The 13,804-nt window shown below is 34.3% G+C and overlaps 1 protein-coding gene across 1 annotated transcript; it reads left to right on the top strand.

Moving 5' to 3' along the window:
- The first annotated feature begins 3,115 nt into the window (after positions 1 to 3,115).
- On the top strand, positions 3,116 to 8,527 carry LOC124363503 (pre-miRNA 5'-monophosphate methyltransferase-like). Its single transcript, XM_046818778.1, has 2 exons — positions 3,116 to 3,440; positions 8,381 to 8,527. The coding sequence occupies exons 1-2, from the start codon at positions 3,258 to 3,260 to the stop codon at positions 8,525 to 8,527; spliced, it is 330 nt and encodes a 109-aa protein (XP_046674734.1). The 5' UTR covers positions 3,116 to 3,257.
- Positions 8,528 to 13,804: the final 5,277 nt, after the last annotated feature.

Here is a 13,804-nt window from a genome sequence, read left to right as displayed (position 1 = left end):
CAGTGTAATGATACAAAAAATCGTCATTATAACTCATTCATAAATAGCTTAATCAGTGAAATCCAAAGTAGCCGAACTTCTAATCAGTAGAGTTTTTCCGGTGCATTTTCCGACCGTTAGTTTGATCTGTACCCGAGCAACGCTTGAAAATTGCCCTCCTTTTCTAAAGGGTTTCGACCGTCAGTGGCCCAATGTCCCCGAAGGGGTATTTCATTTTTTCCACAGAATATAGTTGTGTCAATTATAAGCTTGAGTGAAGCTCTGTTTTGTTCTTTTTCTTTCTTATCCAGTGAATCCAACATCACTTTGGTGCCTTACACTCGGCCAGAATCGAACTTCGTAAAGTTTCTGTAGCTATACAAGAAAATTTGTGGTACTAGAGTTGCTGTGAGAGTTGAATTTGCTTATTACATCTTTCCACTTTCTATAAGGCATAGTTACTAAAGCCCATATTTTTGGTATTTACCTTTTACCAGTGAACTCATTGGAAAATAACACACAAAACGTCCCCCGGATTTCCCGGTTTCGGACCCCCCCCCGAACGAAATTTCTGACTACGCTACTGCAATCGTGGGTTAATTACCATATTTGGGGTAAAATCAGGTAACTTGTGGCAATCTTTCTTAGGGTAACTCAACTAAACGTTAACTGGCATCTTCTAGTGAACATAACTACTACATTCTTCTTTGAAGCAGGCAAAGAACAGAGAAAGGACATAGTGTTTGCCTTCTAAGCTGGATCTGAACCACTGTGAAGTACTATGGATATCGCTCATATACCCAAATACGTTTCCAATTCTGTTGTACTCGTACAAGGCGTACCGCGCAATATCTTTTTACAAAGTACTACCTCACGCCATAGTTTTACTCCAATCTAACCGAGAGACTAGAGCGTTGCTATAAAGAACGCTACAGTTTTACTGTATTATTGAAATGTCTCTTTTAAAATAGTTTTGTTGTGCGTATATGATTGAAAGCCTTTTTATCTAGACAAGGATAAGACCGTGGTGGAGTACTTAAATGCCATTGAGTTTTTACATTTAATGCTGAAGTGCCATATCTGGAACAGGGGGGGGATTTCGTAAATATGTAAATAGAAGGCAACAAAAAGTTAACGTCAATGCTGTCATATTCCTGGTGATGATTTTTTGTGTCAGACTAGAGATGTTGGATATAATATAGTCAGTAAAAATGATTTTCACTTTTGACTTTGTTGAAAATTTGTATTATATTAGGTTTATTTTATCTGTGTTTTATCAAATTAATTGTGTTTACGTAATTTTTTGTTAATACGTAGTTAAAACATACATTATGACTTTTAAATCATGAAATGAAAACACATGAGGTAATTTTGGAGAAAAACAATTGGGGTAATATTGCTCAGTTCGGGGCAATTTTGAGTGAAGTTTAGGGTAATATGACGGCTTACTGTTGGTGACACTGATAACAGTACATAACCTTTCAATTAATTTAATTTGAACGGAGTGGCTATATGCCCGGTCACCGGTCTTTGTTTCAAAGAACGGGAACAGACTGTGACGCCAAGGTTTTGAAATAGCTCTAGCACTATATGCTTTGTTATTAAAATGGCGGATTTTAGAAAGTTTAGTTCTTTTGAACAGTTGAAAACTTTTATCAATAATAAAGAAAATACCGACCATATTCAATTAAGAATAAGTGATTCGGAGAACAATTGCGTTTCTTTACATCTGTCTAACTCATCCAGACGTTTGTATAACTGACATTATTTTGCCGAAAACAATAGAAAAGTTAGGTAGTGATGTAGACTGTATGCTATATACTTTAAACTGTACCAAGATCCCTTCTATAAGAACTTACAGTCCTGCTAAAGTCCGATAATACATAAGTGATTAATAATAACACTATTTTTAATCGGTAAATGGAAGAATTAATTTTCAAATATCTCAAGACGAGAGACTAATTTCCCTCTTACCACTTAGATACAATATACAATGAAATCATAACAATTTGAGTGTTATTAGTAAATAAAACAAATGTTCCAGTTATTTTATGCTATTAAATGACATACATATTTAATACGACAAAAGTTATTTATAATTAAGGTACTTTGGGATTATACCGACCACACCCAGACATGAATCGTTATTTAACATTTTGCTTCTACTGATTACTAGATTAGCGTAGAAGACTATTTCGTCAGTATAAAACAGGAATTGTCTTATCGCAAACCCCTCCCCATCCTCAGACAGAGGTCAAAGTCGAGCGTCTAGTAGATAACGTGATTGCAGAGCCTCGCCGCCCGTTCAGCTGGTGCATCGCTTTGTTGTACTTTCGTGTTTTACCTCTACATTTCTCCAAACACAAAAATTTAACAAAAACAAACATTTACCAAACTAAACTCTTTATTAAAAAAACACTCAAAACTTGTTTTTATTCTTGATCACATTCCGCCACCCAAAATGCGAGTGCCTCCGGCCATCAGCGCGGGCTTCGACAGCACCTTCGGTGCTGCCCCGCGCTGATGTCGACGAAAGAAAAACATCCCTCGAGATAGTACCTATCAGTAAAATATCAAATTCTAGAGGGGCTAATCAGAAATATAAATTGAATTGAAATGGAAAGGCAATTATGTACCGTGCAAATCACGTGATGCCGCGCGGCCTGCCGTAATCAGGATTCTCGAGAAAGATAAGATAACAGCGACAACAATACCGATCACAATACCTGGAAATGCTTGTAAGTTTGTAATTTTGTAATTGAAGAGTTGTTTTTTCGTTCTATCATGTTTGTTTCTATAAATTTCTATTTTTGTGTTCTTCATACTGGTGTGGTCGGTATAATCCCAAAGTACCATAATTAATTATGATTTCTCTTAATGACTATTAATTGAAACATACCAGTAAAATGCGAGAACAAAACTATATCTTAATAAACTACGAAGTGTAGATTCTGGTACATGGTTAATTTTAGTTGTATATTTCTTATTTTTAATTTATTTAAGCGTACAATTTTATTACATTACCGTTCAATACATTACCAATGCATAATATGTAATTAATAAAATAGTCTACAAATTGTGTTTTTTATATTTCTAAGGCAGTGGTGTAAAGGTGACAGTTATGGCTGCCCTTTCGTTACGTCACCACTCATCGCCCGTCTGTCTAATCTACAGACGGTAGCCGGCCATATAGCCACAGCGTAATTTGAAAGTTTGTTTTATGGACTTTAGGTTAAGAAAGTGATTATTATATTATTTGACTTCTCAAACTGTAAGACATGGAAGACATTGATTCTGTTTATAATATTTCCACATCAGGATCAGCGAGGCATGGCAATTTTAACAACTATTACAACTTTCACCCTGCTGAAAATCGTATCAGACTTCTTCCCAATTACAAGAGTCTTGTAAACAAATGTAATGGAAAAGTTGTCTGCTTGGACGTAGGCTGCAATACTGGAGTAAGTTAGAATCTTCTCATATTAATCACGTTGCTGCTGCAGTTTAATATGGGGCCACATTTGAGTGATCGATAATATGGAATCACCAATTAGAACAATTTAAACACTGTCATACATATTTACCATACTAAGTGATGATAAGCACTACACTGCTTGAACTTGTATAAGTAAAGTTGTGTAATTTTCTATAATCTAAAAGGCATGTATTTCTTTTACGTGTAATAATATAGCTTCACTATACAGGGTGATTCAAAACTAAACGGCAATCTCTCGAGAGCTTATTCTATAGCTAAAAACAAGTAAAAAAGTTCATATAACCATATGCCCGGAAACGCTTCGTTAGCGAGTTACGCCTAGCGAAAGATTTCGCCCGGATTTCAGAACCCTTGGTGAAGTCAGACCGTATAAAAATGGTAAAGGTAGTTACAAAGATACAAATACGATTGTTTTTTATGTTTTTATATCTGACAAATTTATTAAAATTCGTCCCAGAGCTGTAAATGTAATACTTTCAGAGATATCTTACGTAAAACACAAGAATTGGTGCAAAGAAATAACACATTTTTGTGTTTAACCCTACAACTGGCAGTCACCTGATTATCAGTCGATATTAATGTTTCTGTAGTGGCAGTCGCCTGAAAATCAGTCGATTTGACATGTGCCCGTTTGACATCTGTTATAATCAATACACGAACTAAACTGCAATGATTTCATATACCACTGGAATCAGAAATAGTTGCTGATTTGATTGATGTATTTTGTTTTGTTTTGTATGCCATGATTTAAGTATGACATATTGAAAACGAGAGTTGTTTGTAAACAGTCGGCCATTGTTGTTGTATTGTTAGCCGGTCGCGTTATTCTTGTCCATCTAAAACGTAAGTTTATTACATGAAATAAGTGTTTTTTATGTAATAAGTGTGTTTATTTATGCGTATAAATTCTCGTATATTGTGTTTTATCATTTTATTTTGTCATGTTATGAAGAAATATATGTGAAAAAATATATTAGTGAGATTTTGTGTTCTAGGCTATGTGCAGTGTTGTGATAGTTTTAGTTAGCTTTAGGATCAATTTCATATGCGATGATCGTGATATAAAGCTTCTTTATTTATTTTTATAGGCTTACTTTTAATGTATTTTATGAATTTTTCGAGTAATAATTAAGGTTTTGATGAATTTTTGTAACACAGTCGTATCCATAGCAACGAATTTAGCCGTATTGTACTATCTTCAGATTAGAATATTTCATAATTGTTTTAATTAAAAAAAGTGTAGTAAACTATACATTTTCTAAAACTATAAAAAATTTTCAACATTTTGGGTATTTTGGATATATTTTTTTTTCACACAATATGTCTTTTATAGGTGCACCCCCACCACTTTTACATAAATTTTTTATTTTTTGAAAACAAACTTAGTAAAAAAAGTGATAAATTTCTTATATTTTTGGGTTTTTATTTCCATGAATAAAAAGTAAATTTTCTTGTGAAAACAGTGATATATAATACATATAGTTTTATAATCAAATTATATTTAAAAAAAATAAAAACCAATACTACTGCAAAACACCTCAAAATGGCCTGCCACTTGAGGAAATTTCAACTGCCAGCTCGAGGGTTAACGTAAGATTACTTCCATAAATGTTAAATAAAGGTCATTTTTTTCTTAAAACAGATTTGTAGAACATTTAATTCTGAAAAGATTCATGTGAATTACTTTGGAAAAAAATTAATAATATGTATTGAAATTTAGCTTTATTTAAAAATAAAACAGACGCACAAAAATGCATATTCTTATCTGCATAAAATATTAACTAATGTTTAGGTTGTGAGTAACAGCTGATCATTTATTCAACACTTTTTATCGTCATATTTTCTTTGCAAAGGTTGGCAATATCAGCTGATCAACAATTAAGTTCATGAAGTAATATTTGAATAACCTTTATGGAGGTTTTTGTATTGTGGCGTGTGAAGATTGTATTTTGTGAGATCCTGTGATTATTTGGAAATATTTTATACAAGTGTATAAAATATTTTATTAAATATTTATTTTTAAAATATTTTATTAAATATTTTTATAAAAGTGTATGTAATTATCTTAGTAAATAATGGCAGATAATGTAAATGGTATGTATTCGTTTGAAGAGTATACGGACATGATACTGATTTACGGCAAAGTTAACAAGAATGGTTTAGCTGCAGTTCAGGAATATCGTGATACTTTTCCACATCGAAGAACACCTGATCGCAAAACATTTGAAGCTGTGGAGAGACGACTTAGAGAAACTGGTAGCTTTAAACCGAAGCGAATAGATACTGGTCGTGAACGTAGCGCAAGGAACTATAATAATGAACAAGCAATAATAAATGCTGTAGAATTATCACCAACCACAAGCACCAGACGATTATCACGTCAGTTAAATATTTGCCAGTCAAGCGTATGGCGGACACTTCATGAAGCACAGTTGTACCCATTCCATATAACACGTGTTCAAGACTTATTACCGCAAGATCTTAATAAACGGAAGATGTTCTGCCGCTGGTTAAGAAGAAATTGTTTACGACATCAGTATTTTCTTCGGCGTATTCTCGTTACTGATGAATCCTGTTTTACTAGAAATGGAATTGTAAATTTTCGTAATACCCATACTTGGGCGTACGACAACCCACATGAAACTGCGACGAGGCATTTTCAACATACATTTTCAGTCAATGTATGGCTTGGTGTTCTGGGTGATAATTTGATTGGTCCATTTTTCCTCCCTAATCGACTTAATGGAGTAGCGTACTTAAATTTTTTAAGAACAAACCTGCTTACCCTCTTGGAAGATATTCCTGTTCAAAACAGAATAAATGCATGGTTTATGCACGACGGAGCACCTCCACATTTTTCTAATGATGTGAAAAACTATTTAAATGATACATACGGTAGACAATGGATTGGTCAAAATGGACCAGTAAAATGGCCACCACGTTCTCCTGACCTCACGCCAGCAGACTTTTTCTTATGGGGTTGGATGAAGTCAATTGTTTATTCAAAACGGATTAACACCATAGAGGAGTTACGTAATCGCATTACAGAGGCGGCAGAAACTATCAAGAATGCTCCAAACGTTATGAATTGCGCTAGAAAAGAGTGGATTCGTCGTGCGAAAACGTACATTGCTAAAGGCGCGTTTCCACTGAGGCAACAATATGCGTCATGTAGCATACTACAAGTGTCGTTCTGTTGCTATATGTGTACCGTGCGCGTCTTCATACTTTGTTGCAAGTAGTTTGTTGCCCAATAAATATGTCGCCAGTTGTCACTTGCTACTTGTCGCCGTTACTTGTAGCAAGGCCCAGAACATTTCAAGTCGTGCAAACATTTTTCTGTCAGTAGTGTGCGTCATGTCTTCAGAAGCAGTGATAGCTGCTGCTTATTTGATCCTCGCAAATGGCAGAAGAAGAAGTAGGAAGAAGCCTAGGTGGTGGATCAGAGATTTATTTGTTAAAAGCGGTGACAATCGCAAGGAATTTTTTGAAAAACTCCTTTCAAATGACGGTAGTTTGTTTTAAAAATTTCACACGTATGAATAGGCAGGATTTTGACTACTTAATCGAAAAGGTCACTCCCTTTGGTGAAAAAAAGCAGACACCAACTGTCGGGATGGCGATACCGGTTCAAGTGCGAGTATTGTTGACTTTACGGTACCTAGCTACTGGTGATAGTTATGCATCTCTTATGTATCTTCTTCAGAATTTCAATCCCAAGTATTTGTCGCATAATACCTGAAGTATGTCAAGCGTTTATTAACGTTCTGCAAGATTTTATAAAGGTAAGTTCCAGAAAAGTTATCCTATACTCTAGATAATTATACATTATCTACACTCTAAAGTTTGGTAGGATGGAAGTATAAACAAGCCTGATTTCAACGAAAGCACTTGAGTTAAAACAGTTTGAATTTTTTCAAGCAAAGATCGGTTACCAGCTAATTGAAACAAAATGATAATGACGGTGGGAGCTAGATTCATAGTCCGTATCTTCCAGCACTTTTGCATACTCTATAAAATAAATATACGTTTAAGTATCGAAACGTCAAAATCAATATGGTATTTTGAAAATATGCCTAAGCAAAGACTATGGTTATAAAATCAATATGGTATTTTGAAAATATGCCTAAGCAAAGACTATGGTTATAAAATAAGCTTCCTTGATAATATAAATTCAATGAAACATTTAAAACTATATATAACTTATATATTAATAGAATTGAAGAAGGGTTAGTAAATATAATAACGTTGCATTTAATTTTTTTGATTTATTGAAGGAAATATTTTAGAACATTTTAAATCACAATATACATATGAATAGTAACATAGTAATTTGTTATGCATTCATTAAAGTTCAAAAAAATTTTTTGAAATGTGAAAAATCAGAATCATGCTCGACGACGTCACTGTCAACTATGGATGATTGAAGAGATGGAGGTCGAGATACACAACTGGTTGCACTGGAAGAGGTTAGTAGCTAGATTCCAATCTTGTGAAGTGGGTGGTTTTTCATCATATTTTCCCATAGCTGCTTCAAACAGTATGTTGTTGATTAAATGCTTAACAATGGTCCTTGCTCTAGGCTGAAGAGCACGCAGTTCATTCCCAACGTGTTCACCATAAGTTGTGCATTCATCCTTCTTCATTGCTTGTTGCAATGCAATATACGCCTCTTCTTCACGTTTGCTGTATGGTGATGTTGGTTTACTCCTTTTGGCTCTCTTTTGGGGTGAAAGAAAGCGCTTAACACTGACACCTTCATTGCCTCCTTCAGTTGGTAGGATAGTATTCTGAGTATCAGATGTACTCATTTCAGAGGCTCCATTGTCTTCTTCCTGAAAAGGTAAGAAAAGCGAACTAGAACTCACATGCTTCAATGAAATGTTTTTGGTTTTTATGTTACAGATGCCACAAAATCAAGATGAGTGGAAGATAATAGCTAATGATTTTGAGATAACCTGGAACTATCCAAACTGTATCGGAGCCGTCGATGGGAAGCACATAGTGATTCAGAGCCCAGTGAAGAGTGGTAGCTTGTTTTTTCAATTATAAGGGGGTCATTCAGCATTGTTTTTGATGGGGATTGCAGATGCCAACTATTGTTTTTTTGTAACGCAAATATTGGTTGTCAAGGGAGGATTTCAGACGGAGGAGTATTTCGACAAACTTCATTTTACCAAAAACTGCAAAAAAATGAAACTCTCATTACCGACTGGACAACCTCTTCCAAGAAGTGATGTGTTATCTCCTTATGTTTTAGTGGCAGATGATGCGTTTCCCTTACAGTTACACATTATGAAACCTTATTCAGGACATCAGGAAAAAGGTTCTATAAAAAGAATATACAATTACAGACAAGCACGTGCAAGAAGAGTGATTGAAAACACTTTTGGATTGTTAGCATCAGTGTTTCGTGTTTTTCGAAAACCTTTAATGCTAAACGTTAAAAATGCAGTGACTGTAACATCTGCGTGTATATATCTACACAACTTTTTAAGGAAAAGCACTAGATCAAGACCTCTTTATGCACCTTATGGAACCTTAGACATTGATACACAGGATGGAAGTGTTATTTCAGGATCATGGAGGGCTGTAGTTCAAGATGACACGGGCATGGTGAATTTACAACGCAAACCACGGAAGTCAAATGAGGAAGCTAAAGCCGTTAGAGATGAATTCGCAAAATACTTCATGTCACAAGAAGGAAAGATATCTTGGCAAGATAATTACTGAGACTAAACACAAACTTTTAACTACTGTACTGTCTTCATATACTGTTTACAAGCTTTTCAGTTTTTTTCATTAGTCTGTGTTTTATTATACTTTTTATCTGTTTAGAATAAACCCAAGTTACTACATATTAAAATTTTCTAAAACTCAATAATTACCCAAACAACCACCATTTTGGTTTTTTTCGTGTATCTATTTTTTAATTTGAGAAAGCCCTATTGTAGTGAGTTGAAATTTGCATAAAACTCTATAACGTGAATGCCCACATAGAGTAAAAATATCAATTTTTTATAACTTTTATTTTCAAAATGGCGGCTTCTTGAAATCTTTAAGTTTAAATATCTCAAAAACATCATATGTTAAAAAAGTAAACAGTTATTACGTTTTAGTTAGACAACTTAATAAAAAATCCAATGATACAAAGTTTAAGAAAATCAGTCAAGAAATAAGTGAAATAATTAGATTTAATATGGCCAAGTACAAACACAACGACACAAGTTATTTTGAGATAGCGCCACTTGTGAGCCACAACAATGGTCTGTTTTAAGTTTTTAGCTGATATCTAATCAGCTGATTATAACATGCCATTGTTGAACTGTGGAGCTATTGTTTTGATGCGTCCAAATAGATTATTATGAATTATTAAGATAATACAATTTTATTATATATAAACATTATTATGTAACAAATAATTAGTTGATGATATCAGGAGCATAGTGACGTAAATGCAATCAAAGTTTATAGAAATTAAATGTCACATAATGTATAAAAAATAACAAGGTATAAAAAATTAGGTTTAAATATTTTAAAGGTGGAATATGAACTTTATTGTTGTGAACAATACCCAAATAATTTAAAAAAATATATACTTGTTAAATCACTGTTGACCTTAATCCTAAATTTAATTAACTTACCTCAGAGTTCTCTGCTGTTGAAAATGTTTCTCTTGGGATGTCAACATCTAACAAAAATGTCAGGAGATTGTAAGCAAACCATTTCTCTTTTTTTCGGAGATGAGCCACTCTTCGGTTTTAGTGATTCTTTTATGTTCCCGATGAAAAGCAGATCTCAAATTTTTTATTTTCTTTTTTAAATCATAACTGAACAGTCCGTACTTGATAGCTAGTTCTTTTAATTTGTCACATTTTATATTCTATCTTTATAAAACGCACTTCTGTTGTCCCATAGCTCTGGTGTATTATGGTAGTCTTCAATAAATAATGTAGTTTTTTGATTACTCCACTCCATGTCGCCCGTCTACTGCCGCACTCATCCACCTCTGCCTGGATAATGGCAACAGCGTCGGACACACTGTATTTTTTGTAGCACAGTGTGGCAATTCGTCTACCGACACGTCGCAACAAGTAGTATGCGTCAGTGCCGCATGCTACATGTCGCAGCATGTTGCCTGACTTGAAATACACCGGTGCTACATGCGACAGTGCCGCATGCCACATGTCGCCTACAAGTTGCCTCAGTGGAAACGCGCCTTAACAACGGAGGACACTTTGAGCAACTGTTATAGGTGATTATTACAGTTTTATAAAGGTAAATACATTTTATGTTAATGTTCAGTATAGAATAAATGATCAGCTGTTACTCACAACCTAAACATTAGTTAATATTTTATGCAGATAAGAATATGCATTTTTGTGCGTCTGTTTTATTTTTAAATAAAGCTAAATTTCAATACCTATTATTAATTTTTTTCCTAAGTAATTCACATGAATCTTTTCAGAATTAAATGTTCTACAAATCTGTTTAAGAAAAAAATGACCTTTATTTAACATTTATGGAAGTAATCTTACGTTAAACACAAAAATGTGTTATTTCTTTGCACCAATTCTTGTGTTTTACGTAAGATATCTCTGAAAGTATTACATTTACAGCTCTGGGACGAATTTTAATAAATTTGTCAGATATAAAAACATAAAAAACAATCGTATTTGTATCTTTGTAACTACCTTTACCATTTTTATACGGCCTGAATTCACCAATGGTTTTGAAATCCGGGCGAAATCTTTCGCTAGGCGTAACTTGCTAACGAAGCGTTTCCGGGCATATGGTTATATGTACTTTTTTACTTGTTTTTAGCTATAGAATAAGCTCCCGAGAGATTGCCGTTTAGTTTTGAATCACCCTGTATAAGACTGTATCCCTTTGAGTGCCAAGTATTTTTTGAGTGGGTATACAGAAAAGTGCCAGGTATTTTTCTAGTGGGTGTACCTAAAAGTGCCATCCCTTTTTCAGACATTTTGCAAGGATTTAGGAAAAAATTCACAGTTCGATTATTTAATAAGCTATCAACATGATTCTTTTTTTATTTTACTCTGAAAACTCTGTTTAAATAACATAAAATAACAAAGTTACCATAACACTAAATTTAGGAATACCAAAAATGGACATACCTAAAAAAATTCAAAAATATTTTTTCATTTCATTTTTCAACCAAATTATTATGACCAAAAAAATTCATATCCTTTTCTTAGTCCATGTCACTGGAAAGTGTATGCAATTGTCTGTAAATCTTGAAAAATTTATATTATTATCTTCAATAATGAGTAAGTTATACAACTTTTAAGAAACTATTGTCACATTGTTTCTGGTAGCTATGGCAACCAAAAATGTTTATATGTGAGTTGATTTAATAAGCTATCAACATGATTCTTTTTTATTTTTCTCTGAAAACTCTGTTTAATTAACATAAAATAACAAAGTTACCATAACACTAAATTTAGGAATACCAAAAATGAACTTACCTAAAAAAATTAAAAAATATTTTTTAATTTCATTTTTCAACCAAATTATTATGACCAAAAAATTTATATCCTTTTCTTAGTCCATATCACTGGAAAGTGTATGAAATTGTTTGTAAATCTTGAAAAATTTATATTATTATCTTCAATAATGAATAAGTTATACAACTTTTAAGAAACTATTGTCACATTGTTTCTGGTAGCTATGGCAACCAAAAATGTTTATATGTGAGTTTCATAATTTAAAGTTTGACCGGAAGTGTACTATAAATCAAATCAAATCAAATCAAATTTCTTTATTGCCAAGACATGGTTAACATGTATAGCATGCGTCAAATAACGTTATTGTAACTAAAATTTTTCCATCCGTTCTACATCAAAATCCTCAATCAAACATACAATTTCACCTTCATTCATTTCTTTTTATTCGCCAATCATCCCACCACCAGCGACGGGGCGACATACCTATTGGCTGGTCTCCCAGTTTTTTGCCAAATACTCGTCGACATTATAAAATGCCTGTGTCGCTAAAAAGCGTTTTAGACGAATTTTGAACGCCTTGGGCGTTGGGGCATTTTTTATTCGGTGTGGCAGCTTGTTGATGAAATGAACTCCTGCTTGTGATGGCAGGCGTTCATAAATCACCGTTCTGTGTTGGCCAATTCGGTAGTTTCCCCTGGCTCTGGTCTCATATGAATGTATGTCTTGGCCACTTGTCTTGACGCATTTTGACATACAATACTGTGTTGTTTCGAAAATTTAGAGACTCGGCAGGGTCAACAGCTGCAAACTTTTGAAAGATTCTCTGCATGACTCTCTGAATTTCAAATGTGCGATTATTCGAATCGCTTGCTTTTGCAATCTGAAGACCCTCATCAACTGATTGTTTGCACAAGAACCCCACAATGCCACTCCGTAGGTAAGGTGGGGGTAAATCAAGCCATAATACGCCGTCATCAGTACCTGAGTGGGGCAATATTTGGCTAGATTCCTCAAAACAAAATTTCCTGAGGATATTTTGGCGCAAACGTGATCAATTTGATTATTCCATGTCAACCCTCGATCAAGGTGTATTCCAAGGAATCTCGAACTATAGACCTCTTCTAGTATGGAGTCTGCCAACATAGTGGCAGGACCACACCGAGAATCCACAGGCCGAAGAGCAAAGTTGATGACATTGGTCTTCGTTGTGTTTGTTTGGAGATTGAGGCTGTTGAAGTGTTGTCAACGCAATTGTTGACATCAACAAAAGAGCGTTTTTCCAAGAGAGATGTTGATTTTTCACTGAAAAAGAGAGTCGTGTCATCAGCATACTGCACGGCCTTTCCGTGCATTAGTGATGACTCAATGTCATTGACATATAGCAGAAACAGAATTGGGCTAAGAATAGATCCCTGAGGAACCCCATAGTCCAGTCGGATTTTGTTTGAAAGTTGATTTGAAATTTGGACAACTTGAGTTCTGTTGCTTAGAAATGATCTAAGCCACAAGTGTGGCACGCCTCGGATGCCGTGTGTTTCCAAAATGTCGAGCAGATGTTCGTGGTCAACACAATCGAATGCCTTAGAGAGGTCGAGAAAGACACCTAAGGTGGCATTTCGATTTTCTATACCCTCAACAACCATTTCAACTAGATTCGCCACATCGTCGGTAGTTGATTTTCCTTTTCTGAATCCGAATTGGTATTCAGAGAATTGGTTGTTTTGATTTAAAAACTTCAGCATTCTGATCAAAAAAGATTTTTCAAAAATTTTGCTCAAAACTGGCAAAATGGAGACAGGCCGATAATTATTTGTGGAACAGGGATCGCCCTTTTTTATAAATTGGACTTACTTTCGCGGAT

Source organism: Homalodisca vitripennis, chromosome 1, assembly GCF_021130785.1.
Source record: "Homalodisca vitripennis isolate AUS2020 chromosome 1, UT_GWSS_2.1, whole genome shotgun sequence".
NCBI classification, from domain to species: domain Eukaryota; kingdom Metazoa; phylum Arthropoda; class Insecta; order Hemiptera; family Cicadellidae; genus Homalodisca; species Homalodisca vitripennis.
Note: the sequence above shows the minus strand (reverse complement) of the source record. Positions and strands in the feature narration are given on the sequence as shown.